General features: G+C 40.3%; 1 protein-coding gene across 1 annotated transcript in view; it reads right to left on the minus strand.

Moving 5' to 3' along the window:
• Positions 1–12,032, minus strand: part of LOC145986933 (uncharacterized) — a 34,267-nt gene extending 22,235 nt beyond the window's left edge. The window contains exon 1 of the mRNA XM_083121397.1: positions 11,926–12,032. Coding sequence (XP_082977523.1) covers positions 11,926–11,938 — 13 coding nt within the window. The 5' untranslated portion in view covers positions 11,939–12,032. The remainder of the gene's footprint in view (positions 1–11,925) is intronic.
• Between the last annotated feature and the right edge of the window lie 2,372 nt (positions 12,033–14,404).

A 14,404-nucleotide genomic window follows, 5' to 3' on the forward strand; every position in this document is an offset into this window, starting at 1 on the left:
TCTGGATGATTTGTTCCTGGTCAAATCTTTAACCTTTGTGCCACAACATTGCACTTTTGAGCAGATATGGTCGAAGGTATCACATTTCACGCTTTCCTGTCTATGATCATTAATATTAAAAAGTGCGACAAGTGAGCATTTAAATCTTTAACAACTGTGAGATTGAGATTTTAACATTGATATTTCTATGTAACTTATTTTCATCTGTGTGAGGGCTACTGTTTCCTGTAAATTGAAGCCTGATCGACCAGTATAATCTCGTCAATGAAGGTGGAACATTTTGCCAAAGATCAACTTTTCCAGTTTCTTATGTTGATAGTATATCAGAAGGAGCACAAGAGACCCTTTGTGACAAAATCCCACTTGCTTGGCTGCCCACTGCTTAATATGGGAATGATCAGTTGTTCCATAACAACTCCACTTCACAATAAGAATAAAGATGTGTCTGTATTTTGAAGGCACTCTTGAAATCACTCTCTCTTGCACTTGGAGCAGTCTGTTCACAGTATCTATCATTGACTGATTCTTCTTCTTCTTCTTATCCTATGGCGCTCCGGTCTGTATTCCGTCCATGACCTCCCCAATCTTCCTCTTCCATCCCATCCTATCCAAGGCTGCTCTCTTCCAGTTTCTAGTTCTAAGCAGTTGTACTGCATCTGCTCCAACCGCTTCTGAATTGTTTTTTTCATATTCTTCCCCGATCAGAACCATACGCAGCAATGCCTTTCTGTAATAATGTTTGAAGCTTTCATTGACTTCCTGGTACATCGGTTGGAGGACTGAAGTTACGTTGGGAGGCAAAAAAAACAACTGTAAACTTTCCGTTTTCTCTTTCCAGTGAAAGATTTGAGGGATGACTTGGGGCATTATCAATCAACAACAAAACATTTCCAGAATTTCCAGTTGTAAGCTGATGCTTTTTGACTTCAGGGATAAATACAGTGTCATACCATTCTATAATTCCATGATTTCTTGTTGTTCTTGTAGGTGACTGGCAACTCCCTTAAAGCACCGTGGATTTTTAGACTTCCCTATGATTAGCAAAGGTAGCCTGTGCATTCCAGTTCAAAATAGGAATAGCATTATAACTCCTACACTCGTAAATGCATCACAAAACATTATTATATAAAAATATGAGTTATGTACAAAGGTTTAATACTATTTAATAACACAATTTACGCCACTTCAATAAGTAAGCCTATGGTGAGATTATAGGTAGATTTCAGACCGAAACATCAGGCGATAGGCGACAAAAGACAGGAGCCCATTCATTCAATGGAAGCATTCAAACCGAAGCAACAGGCGACAAGCAATTCCCAATACCATACATAGTGTCGCTTCGATGTGTTGTTCGAGCATCTACGGTGATTATTTTGCTTTCGTGAGAATTAACGCCGAAGCGACAGGCTATGCATGTCACTTGGAAACGAGCCAATCACGAACAAACATTTCACACCATAGCGACATGACAAGCTGCACCATCAGAAATAAATGAGACCTTTCAAACCGAAGCGACACCCCAATCTGCACGTGTCGTTCGGACTGGGCCATTTTCTTAATACAGTCCATCGTGTCGCCTCGGTTTGTTGGTGGTGCATGCACAGTTAATTTTTTGCATCAGACTGAAGGGGCTCGTGTCGCTTGTGGCCTCACAGTTTTCAGGTCTAATGTACAAGCAACTTGTGTCATGTCGGAACGAGCAAGCCAACATTTACACCTGCCTTAGCGGCAAAACAGACCGCACAAGGCTGCATTGGTGAAATCCTCAAGTGAAATGTCGTGTCGCTTGTTGCTTGCCACTCTGGTGTGAATTCTCTGGTACTCGCATGACACATGCCGCTTGGGAAAGAGCCTATCAACAGCAACGTTTCACACCATAGAGACATGACAGGTCGCACTAGCCTGCCTTCGATTGGAAAAATCCTCAAGCTACACATGCCGCGTGTCACATTTTGGTGTAAAATCTCCCTAAAAGCAAGCATTCATGCGCATGCGCTACAAAGAGACCGAGGCGACACGATAAACACTATTGGGAAAACGAACCATTCTGAATGACACATGCAGCTAGCCATGTCACATTGGTTCGAAAAGTTGTATTGATTTCTGAGGGTTCGCTTCCAAGCTTGCTTGTCGCTTCGGTCTGAATAGAGAGATTTCATACCAAAACATGAAGTGATACGTGCCGCTTTGAGGATTTCACCAATGCTGGCTTGTGCGACCTGGCCTGTCTTGCTGCTAAGCCAGGTATAAACATTGGCTTGCTTGTTCTGATGCGAAATGAGTCGCTTGTACATTAGATCTGAAAACTCCATTATTTGAGGCCACAAGCGACACGGGCTCCTTCAGTCTGAAGCAAGAAAATTAACCGTGCATGCGCCACCAACAGGCTGAGGTGACACGATGGACTGTATTAAGAAAACGGCCCAGTGCCAGCGACACGTGCAGCTAGGCATGTCGCTTCGGTTCGTAAGATCTCATTTATTTCTCATGGTTTGTTTGCAAGTGACACGTCTCTCTTTTCCCATGTCTGAAGTCTCTCTTTGTTCGTTCAATGAATTTACATTCCACAAAGTTCTCAACACGCACAAACATTTTTCAATAGTTGCCTTTATGAAAAGTGCGAACAATTTTCGCTAATCCAATATGTCACAAATTTGAATTTAAATTTTTATATATACCGTTAATAATAATACCACTAATAAAATCACAACAGTAATGCGTGTATAATAAACGTAAATATGTTGTAAACATGTTTATCTGGGGACCTCTCAATTCCTTCTTTTTTTAAAACATTTCTTGCCACTTCTATTGTTGCATCCGAAATCTGCGCACAGAGGCATAGCTTCCTATTTATTATCTACTCGCAGTGTCACTGAAATGTACAGATAGTTTGCACTATAAACGAACATTCCACGCTCAAATCCCTACTTCCACAACTGTATCAGCTGTAACTGTGGCACATCCCAAGATGGCTGTTTTACCTCACCCCCTTCCCCTCACGGCTTCATTCCTCTCGCCCAGAAAACATCCTTGCGCTCTCTCTATTGCCTTCTATACTCTAAGATGGACACACTCAAACATCCATGCCCAGGCTGAGATTCGAAGCTGGGACCCCTGGCGTCGTAGCGCTCATCCAGATTTGAAAAGAAGGGTCAAAGAACAAAGAACCAGGAAGTCGATTCATTTGTGAAGAAGTGGCAGAAAATTTGGAGACGTGTATTTGCTTTCTTCAGTTCCTTGGCTTCCCTAGATTGAAGAATATCACAAAACTGTCATGTCCAGAGGCCAGCATAGTCTGCCTTTTACCTACCCGCTGCCCGCTTGCACGCGAGGACAGGTATACCTGCTCGCCTGCCCACGGCAACGAGTCGACTTGCGTCTTTACCCGGGTTCTTGGTCTTCAAGGCGCTCTTCGCTTACAAGGTACCTGGGCATTCAGCAAGACCCGGGCGCCTGCAAAACCTGCTGGAAGGAAACAGCCCTCCGGCAGCGTGTCGCTCCAGGTGTTTCATCACCACGTGGACAGCTTCAGCCAGTGTTGCCTACTTACGCAGCTCCTAAATCCTACGAAGTCCTAGGAGGAGCTCTCTCCTCCAAGGAGAATGTATATAGACCGTGTTAAAAATGTAAACATAAACATTGGTGAGGTCTTGCCCGGTCCCCCTGGAACTTCCGGTTTAGGCCAGTCCCCGTTGTTCCCAGTGCAGATTCACTAGCATACGAAGTAACAAATGAGCACTTGTTTTCATCAGTTGTGCGACGATAGTCAAGAAAGGTATTTGTTAAAGTTCTACTATGAAGCAGTGGACGTCTAGAATCCGTCGGATGATCAACTGCAGAGCAGATTATTAAAATATGACGTGTCTTTGTGGCCGCCAGTTGTATAGCACACTACGTACCACAGAATCTACGAACATACAAGTATCTCATATACACGCACGACGAACGTTTAGATATATTCAATTATTTTGTAAATGGAAAAGTGAGGGAAAGATAATTCTATAAAACAAGTGATATCATTATATTATAAAGTATGCTTAAGTGAATCTTTGCCAACAAATCTGCAGAAGTAATGACACATAACAAATGCTAGTAAATATACAGTGCTTTCAACGTCGCCTTTCCACCTGAGGGATTTAGGGAAAACCTAAACCTAAAACCACTTTCACTTGTACAAATTTACTTCAAGCAACAAGGGAGTTTTCAGATTGAAGCGACAAGCGATATCGGAGTTTCGCACAGAAGCATTCGATCTAAAACAAACCATTCACAAGTCACGCTTGCGCAAATAACAGGCCGGGGCAACACAATGCACGGTATTGATAAAACGGCACAGTCCGAGCGACAAGCGACACCTGCAATTTGTCGTTCGGAAGGTGTTGTATATTTTTTAATATTGATTTCCAAGAGACACGTATCGCTGCAGTCTGAAAGCTTCCTTACGTGTCGCTTGGACTGGACTGTTGTTTTCTCAGTACCATACATCGTGTCGCCTCGCTCTGTTGTACTCGTATGCAAGATGAAGTGTTTCCTTTAGAGTAAAGGGGCTGTTGCTTGTCGCTTCGGTGTGTAATCTCCGTGCCACTTAAAATAAAGTGATCAATGAAATTTTTCGAACCGAAGCAACACGACAAGCCGCACATGTCGCTCAGATTCCCAATGGCGTGTACAGGGGCGCCGACTTGTCAAAATTATTGGTCTTGATGGTTTAGCGGTGTCAGCCCCCCAAAATTGATGGTCTAGAACATTTCAAATGTGCATTTAAAGTTAAGTTCATGTGCCACAATTCAGAGTAAACTTTACAAGAGAAGCAAAATAATACATTATATTATATTAAGCAAAATTACTTGGGGGGCTCTGCCCCTACATCGATAACATTGGGGGGGGGGGGCTCGAGCCCCCTCAAGCCCCATGGAGTCGGCGCCTATGGGCGTGTATTGTGCCGCCTGAGACTTGATTTCCCATGAGCGGTAAATGCTTATGTATAGACTAAATGGTCCTGTGTCGCTTGTCACTTCGGTACGAACCACTGCTGTTGTGTGTCGCCTCGGTTTGGTTTGAAACCTCACTAAGAGGCGTGCTTTTCACCACAACACAATACGCAGATAAGCGATCAAAATGTTTGTAACAAAATGCAAGTCGTAAAAATCCTTTCCGGGTACCAGTCCTTTCTCGTTCTGCTTGTATCAACAGGTTTCGTCTCTCTACGTCCTTCAGAAACCTACGAAGTGATACTTGACTTAATAAATTTGTTCCCGATCGAACTATGCAACCATATGCTACACAGCTGACACCCTATTTCCTTGTAAAAGAATCTCCACTTTGACCATTCATATTAACGTCCATAGCATTCTAAACGTAACCGGATGTTCGAGGGGGACCAGACGAGTGCGCATGCTCCGCAGTAGCTCCGCCTTTAACACCGTCTATACTTAGCGATTTCAGTTCAGCGTAAGCAGTTTTTATCTTATTGCCAGGAAATGCACGCAATATTACAGCTTCATTTATCCAAATGAATGATCGAGCAAACAAAAATCTCCTCACTGAAAACTAATTGTTTTTCATTGCATGGTGCCTTAACCAGGCACGCAGTGGCGCAACCAGAGGGGGGCAGGGGGCATTGCTCACAACCTTAGACGGAAATTAAGTCTAGCGGAGGGGCCAGGGCGGGGGTCAAACATTAAAGTACAAGAAAGAACAGGCTAGCAGAATTTAAGAGTAGCAGGGCTAAAGGGTACTCAAGATGGAATTAATTTTCATATTTTTCTTGCATTTTCCTTCCAGACGGTCAAGCGCACCTGCAGAGGGGGAATGGAGGGGTAATTGCAGTAGAAATATATTATAAAATATTATACAGTCTCATCAAGTTCAATGCCGTAGCAAGGGGGTAGCGGGAGTCGGCCCTGGGCGCGTAACGATCTAGGTGAGAAAAGTTTTAAAACAGAGAATGGCATGGCGGCCCGTGATATTATTTGCTATTAATGTTGGCTTGTTACGAGTTGGATGAATTGATTATGTAATGTATTTATATAATATATATGCTTTAATGAAATTTTGAATATGTACACAATTTAGTGTTAGCATATGTATTTCTTATTTTACGTCGCTCCATGTGAAAAGAAAATATTGTAGATGGAAATTTTACGTGCTATATGTATGTACATTTGGAATGCATTTATCATGCACTTTGTTTCAAAAACAGTTTGTGTGCTTGTTTTCCATTATTAGCTAATGTGAAATTGACGTGCTGAAAAAAATATTTATAATCCTCTGTTTCAACACAAATGCGTGAGAACCGACTTCTACCCCCTTTTTGCATGATTTATGAGGATAATAATGCCTTTCATGCTACTTTTATTACTATTATTGTGATTGTTGTTGTTGGCACGTTTATCCAAGTACTTGCCCCCCCCCCCCAAACGAGGGTTACGGCAATGCCACTGGCCCCTGGCTGGCTACGGCCCTGGTGTTCGCAGTAGAACAGTGTGTTGTTCGACTCGCGACCTCAGCGTCGAACGTGACATGTTTCAGTCCTGCCCTATATCAATATACAGGGAGGTTATTTCAGTCGTTCACCGCCAGAGTGACGGCCGTTCCGCGGACTCTTCATGCAACAGGTCCCGGCAAATTGCGTTCAGGAAGTCCGTAACAGAAACCGCTTGTTTTGTAATGTTTCCACTTTTCACAATTACAGTTACAATTACAATTGAAATAAGCACGTACCTTGTCGCACGGATGCAGGAAAAGGTGTCCTCCCAAATACAAATATTTCTGGCACCTTATTTCTGACATCTAATCTTAGATTAGTCATCGCTACTTTATTCTCAGTTGTCGCGACAGCGCCTGCAGCTTATCGGGGGTTGGGTGAGTTGTCAGCCGCGAGAGGGCGCTTCATACTGCACGTGTCGGCAGTGATGCCAACCGTAGGGACATGTCCCTACGCATAGGGACTTTTCACTAAATTTCGCCCGCGTAGGAACGTAGGGACAGATTTTGCCAAATGAGGGAAAACGTAGGTACTTTTTTCAATCTTGGTAAATTACATGTTATGAATTAGTTTATCTGGATACTTTAGCGAGGAGGAGAAAAAAGAACTAACTAACAGATCTCCATCAGAATTTTGGAACATGTTATCGGTTACCAAAAACTTTCAAGGCAAGTTCCTTTTTGAAAACATTTCCACTCTCGCGAAAATAGTGCTAACATTGCCGCATTCTAACGCGGAAACGGAAAGAATATTTTCAATGTTAAGTGATACAAAAACAAAAAAGGGAAATAAAATGGGGCCAAAATTGTTAAAGAATGCAGGAAATACAGCATCACCAACCAACATCTATCTCTTCACAGCAGCAGCATGTATGACTTCAAATAACATAATCAACAGTAAACGACTCAACGTTATTCATTAGGGGTGTGCTGGATTCTTTACTTTAAAAAGTCGTTAATTCTCGACGTTTTCTGCCTTGTAAGTTTCTGGAACTTATCGAAAGTTGTAAGTTTTTATTCTAGAAATGCAAAAACAATCACTTAAAGTGAAAATGACTTGTAAAATTCGAGATTTCCAGTGCTTCGGGAAATTTCGAACATTTCCCGTCCAGAAAATTTTCCGACTTGGTCGGGAAATTGCAAATTTTTCAGTCCCGAATGTCGGGATTTAAAAAAATTACCGTCCCGATCCCGTCCCGACCCAAAAAATTCTGTCCAGCACACCCCTATTATTCATTAAGGCAAGAATTTACAATACCGGACCCTTCTGTAATTTCTATGCTACGTCTTATACTCACGAAATAATTATTCGTGATTATTTATCTCAAGTTAACATGTTGGGGTGAGGGGGAAAAAATGTTCATTAACGTGTAGAAGTTGTAAAATAAGCTTTTCAATTCTCGCAATGATTCTCCGTATACAAGTATGGTAGCCATATTTGTTGATATGAACAAATTAAAATTAGTTACGCTGTCTACAGCGTTGCCACACTGTTGATTTCATACTTGGAGAGCATGGATCGTGTAAGAATGGCGGAAGAGAACAGTAAAAAAGTTGTTAATGTTGTACAGATTGTTAGGTGGAGTGTGCAGGAGGATGGCTGTGGGCTAATTAATAAACTTATGGATTTCAGTATATTGCCCAAAGAACGTGCTTACATGTGACAGCGACAATCACGATGTAGAAGAACTGATTTGATTACAGGTAAATTTGGCAACAGTACATCAATCATAAAATTGCAGGATACGAAAATGGCGTCTTCGATGATGAACGTTTGCCGTTAAAGTGCTACGAAAATAATATTTTTTATCGGTTCGTAATCACAATTACCGCAAAACCATTCAGGAATAGCCCCACTGACCATTCTCGGTAAGTTTAGGTTAAGTTAGGTTAGGCAAACATAGTTAAAATTTGGGCTCGAAAAAAACATGCACGGGTAGCCCAACAAACCATTGACGGATAGCCCCACGAACCATTCAGGTACGGTTAGGTTAGGTTAGGATAGGCAAACATAGTTAAAATTTGGGGTCGTAGTAATATCAGGAATGTATATTTCGTTTTTTAAGTATTGGAAACACAAAATCTTCCGGTAAATAATAAGCAATCGTGCCGATCGCGGACCACTCAATGTCACTTATTTTGCAATTTCTACACGTGACCCCCCAAATTTTAACTTCAAATTCGTGATTAGGAGGCCTCAATTAGTGAGTATGCGAAATATTACAAAAAATCGGGGAGAGAGGTCCTGTATTGTAAATTCGCTCCTTCATTAATTGTGGAAGCACCGAGCAGAAAGATTTGGTAAGTAAATGTGTATATTTTATCTTCTGTTTGCATGCTCATGAGGTGTTTTTTTTTAGTCACTTTACTTGGCGTAGGGACATTTGGTCAGTTGTAGGGACATTTTGACTACGTCTGTAGGGACATTGCCGAAAAATGGTTAGCAACACTGTCGGCTACCAGACGTCAGTGTACGTTCATGTTCACTTCTGTTCATTTATCAGTACGCGTGTTGCTTATACTGTGTTATTGTAATGTGCTTACTCGTGGCCAGTGCTTTATTGTGTGTTAATTGTTATTCATTCATTACTTATGTCGTTAAACAAATATAGTCTTGAACAGAGAGTTTTTATGTACGATAATTACGTGAAAACGAATTCTTGCAGAAAAGTGGTCAGGGATTACGATAGACAGGATCTCTTGAACCTAAGAAACGTGTTGTATTGCTGTTGAAGGAAGTCATTTTCAACATCTCTTATAACACAGGAGGTTAGTGATCATCATTATTATTACTTTTAAATATCATTTTACGCTTTCGGGTTTGCTTTATGCGCCGGGATGCTGTCTTCCCTTTCTGTCAACTGAGGATAAAGTAGCGATGTCTAATCTAAGATTAGATGTCAGAAATAAGGTGCCAGAAATATTTGTATTTGGGAGGACACCTTTTCCTGCATCCGTGCGACAAGGTACGTGCTTATTTCAATTGTAATTGTAACTGTAATTGTGAAAAGTGGAAACATTACAAAACAAGCGGTTTCTGTTACGGACTTCCTGAACGCAATTTGCCGGGACCTGTTGCATCAAGAGTCCGCGGAACGGCCGTCACGCTGGCGGTGAACGACTGAAATAACCTCCCTGTATATGTATATTGGTTGTTTACGATATGTACTTATGGATCCTGTGCCACGGAAAACCTATTTCAATCTGTGTGTGTGGGGGGGGGGGGGGTAGCAACATTCGTAAATCTCAATTTCATTGGCGATGTGGCTTACGAAGCTTTGAGTTCCCTTTTCTAAGTAGTGAAAATCTATTGCAGTTGGCAACACTGCAGACAGGTGTGCGCCCGGTGCAGTTTCTAGTCGAAGCAACTACGTCATGCAGAGGGAGGGGCGTGCAGTTGATTGAATGAACGCACTGAGACCTACTAGGTATCTTACGACTGCGGGTACCCGGCGGGTTTTCGATACCTGCCAGGAACGATCTGGGCATATGGTTAGGCAAGGTGCTCAAGCGAGTGTGTTGCGCAGGTTGCATGGCATTTTAGGAGCGATGTCTCGCGAACGGGTCTGCTCCAGGTCTTGTGCAGGCCTCTAGTCATGTCAAAAAAAAAAAAAAAAAAAAACTGAAAATAAAGAAATTCATAAACAATCCAAGCCTCTCGGTAGACCCGATTGATCTGAGGGCTATTGGTTGCGATGAAACTAATGTTAATGTTGGATCTCGAGAGGTACTCATAAAATTATTAGATAACCATGCTGATTCATTTGTCTCCTGTATTTCAATGATCTACCACTTCGACACCTACTGAAAACGATTGATGGACACACAATAGGACCTTATTCATTTTATGTCCTGTAGATAAAATGCTCCGTACTTGTGAGGACTGGCCAATTGAAAATTTTCGGGCTGTGTCAGCAGAAATTACAACATTACACACAAAAGATTTTAGCTCAGATCAGCAGTACCTTCTCAAATATGTCAAGTTGTCATCAATGGTAAGAGCGATACACTTCTATGAAACAAGAATTCCAGAAATTTCTCTGATGCTCGGTGGCTTACAATTGCCTGTCACTTGCTTTTACTAACTACTTTACATGTTGACAGAAAATGCAACAGAATAACTGAAAATTCCAGATAAGTTTGTTTAGTGTGTGTGTACCTAGGTATGTGTGTGTACTCCTGTTTACTTCTCTGTAAAACCGAATCTAATGTGCAAAGATGGTTAGGCATTTGTTTTGGTAGTTAGGCTATCAACGTACAGTCACGGACACTTCTGGGTTGTAACGATTCTGTTGGGAGTAAATTAGATTGATACAACCCAAGAGTGTCCGTGACTGTACCTCGAAGAACTTTTGAAAACTAGTGGATAAGGAATTCATCTTCTGTTCTCACACATAACTTGCTGCTCACTATATTGACAGATTATATATACACGTGAAGTAAGAGAAGTGACTGTGAGAAGGATTTTAGATGCTCAGACAAGGAACATATCCGATAAAGGGCCGATACATATGTTCAAACTGCTAGACATAAATTTCATGGTAGAGGACTACATCAATTTGATAGACTAGGATTTGTGCATTGTGACATTATCACCTATAATTAGCTATTTGAATTCCTATGACTTTGAGAAAATGGTCAAACAGCAATGCTCGCTTCGCTAGTTAAACCTAATCAGTTGGGAGACTGGTTAGTATAGTAAGCGATTGTTCACCTTCGAAATAGAAAGCGATGCTTATGGGAGATCTAAACCTGTTATAAGGAAGCGAGTACCATCGTATGAGAGGAAATCTTGATTTGTTTTTTGCACAATGAAACAAGCAAAATAACACGCAGGGGGAGACATGTGGATGGTGGGAGGGATGGAATTCACTGGCACTCTCACGTGGTTAGTTCTGGGTTCTTGTAACATGCAGCGTTATGCCACAAATGCAGAGGTGTACGCAATAGGATGAATGGGGGTCATAAATACGCACTTTAGTCCAGAATTCATAAAAAAAAACAACGTCTAAAGGCATGAAACAATGGAAAAATGAGAACTGACTACTAAGAAAATATATGTAACTCCCCCTTTCGAAAATCCTGAGCACGCCACTGACGACACATGCATGCACACATATACATATTTGTCTCATTACTATATTTGTTTTTAGCTAGAATCACTTTCAATACATTTCTCCACAAAAGTTGCAAATTGAATCAAGCAAAGAGCGGTACTAGACTCTTGAGGCGCAAATCATTCAAAAGGGCTATACTTTTTTGTACAAAGTTTTGGTATCATTATGCAACTTTTGCATAATGTATGTTTTTGAATTTGTAAAAATGAAGAAATGGGACCTTTTTCGATTGACCCTATTAGACATGTGAGTGCAAACAGAATCAAAAGGTACAGAGGACTAGGCTGGGATAGGGTTTCAAGTAATTTCCGGCACCACTTACCTTTAGACTGCATCCTTCTTTATGTTTTGCTTCCTTCTTCAGATTTTCTTCTACTATTAACTTTCCTCTATAGGCTGCTTTGAAAAAGTACGTCTGTTGAAGGCAGTGAAGACCAATGGTCTGATTTTTGTTGTTTTCCATGGAAACGGTTAGTTTGTGGATGATTGTTGTGCATTATAATATCATGGTTGCAGTGCTATTAATTTCTATCTGATTGTTTTCCATTACGTGTATTCACCTTTCCACTTGGAAGGATAACATAAGAGCCTAATTTTTCTTATTATTAAATATTTTTAATTTTCTTTTGAATTTATTATTATTGTTTATTATTAATTGTTTGTATTATTTAAAAAATGTCTAGGAAAAACATTCAACGAAATTGTTTCTACCATTTAGAAACACCACGAGTAGAACCGCTAATTTTCAACACATCCATTTATATGCCGTACAGGCGTTAGCTTAGTGGCAAGCTTCTATCCTAGACTTAACCCCAGGTTCCTTGACTTGCACGGCCTGCCATGCCTTTCAGATTGGAGTGAAATATAATCCGAACTCTAAGATTAGCATGACATGCAGATTTTCAAACTTGCAAGTTGGTACACTTCGCAACATCTTATTTGACGGCCCCGAAAGAATTCCAAGTCCTGAAATCGTAAACTTAGCAACATTGCACTTCAGCTCCAGGTGAGAGTAGCCAACTTTGAGTAGGTCCTTCCACTAGACGAAAAACGCTGCGGTGATAGGTTTTCAATTTAAAACTTTCCATGAACTTAGAAACTATAAACCGCTATTATAATACGCAATCAAACAGAAATAATAAATTTGGAAAAAGAACCTTGAAGGATATTTACGATTCTGCTTGCTCGACTTGAAATTTAGGGGGTTTGAAACACTGAATAGAGTTTTTCTCCACCTGGAGGAAATTGTCATCACGTTTGTGCAGAAGGAAGCAAATTTGTGAGGAGTTTATGAGACATTTTATTTATAATACCTTGCATAATATCGAACAGTTCTCAAAAACATATATTTTACACGACTTGTCGAGAAAATTTGCTTGAAACACAGGAAGGTGGAAGGAAGTCTTCATAAACGTCAACATGTTTTTAAGGGAATAACATTATGAAGTTAACGTAGAGCAGTTGGTTAGCCGCTGCTATCCTTATTTTTATCAAGCGTGAAAGGTCGCGGGTTCAAATCCCAACCTCTCCTCTTTTTTTTTTTGTTTGATGAAAAGATACCGTTGATATTAGAATATTAAAAAAATGAATCCGATGCACACTTGAGGGATGTCCCTTCTGCACATATTTCCCCTTAGAAGTTGGAGATTTCAAGGACTTAAAGTTAAAACTTTTCTTTTTAGTTATTGTTCATATGTTGTGTTAACACACACATCATGATTAATTCACAAATTACATATATGTATTCAGGAAGCAAAATGTAATGTTATTTAAGTTATGTATTGTTTGTTCTTCACTGACACCTAAAATATTGATTATTTGATTTCGATATACTAAAAAAAGATATACAGTTATGTTAAGTAGTGATGTAGTGTAGTACTGTAATGAAGGAGAGCGTTTATTGAGTTCAAATTGCTAAGATTGGTAATTTTATGTCCGTTCCTTAGTAATGACTGTTGTCAATCCCCTCACCACCATCTTACCCTGCGTCTAAAACTAATAGTAAATCGCTAATTAACAGAAATAAATTGTTATTGCAACGAAGGCCGATTTCGATAAGAAACTACTAATAAGTATTTATATAGTAAGTGACAAACAAAAAAATTCAAAATCTCATAATGATCGTTAATTCCCCACTGCTTTGTATCTAAAATGTTTGTCTTCTTTGAACAGAAAGTTCGAGTTTCAGATATAACAAACTTTCCGCACTAACTTTGCAATATTCGAAACCACCATTACAGACTTAGCTCTATGTAACTTGATTCTGCGCATTCCACGTAGCATGTGACTTCCTCCTATCATCGAAATAACTTTCTCTTACTATTTCCTTTCACCTCGTGAGACCAATGTTAACTTCTTAGCACTGTGGATAAACTTTACACCCAACGATATACTCCTGAAAAAAAATCCTGCCTAGGTGGAGAATCGAACCTACGACTTCCCTCGTAAGAATCAAGCACGTTACCTCTTCTCCAGGTATCTCACGTTAAAATTTGCTACCAGTTTGAAGAAACCAATTCACACATAATGTCATATCTACAATTTCCTCATGGCAATTTTCATGAGTAAACTAATTCAGATAAAATCGAGAAACGCTGAGAGGGAAAAATGATGAACATGTCTATTGGCGTTTTGTCATATTTTGTAAATTGTTTAAAAATTCCGTGTTTTGAACAAGCAATCGTTTACGTACGAAGTATTTTGTTGTTTCTTTAAAGTAGGAACAGGAGAGCGAAAAGGAGTCATTTGAACCAGACCCCGTTTGACAAGAAACTTCAGCTTTTTTCCAAGGACTCTATGAA

Source organism: Lepisma saccharinum, chromosome 4, assembly GCF_977018435.1.
Source record: "Lepisma saccharinum chromosome 4, izLepSacc3.1, whole genome shotgun sequence".
NCBI lineage: Eukaryota > Metazoa > Arthropoda > Insecta > Zygentoma > Lepismatidae > Lepisma > Lepisma saccharinum.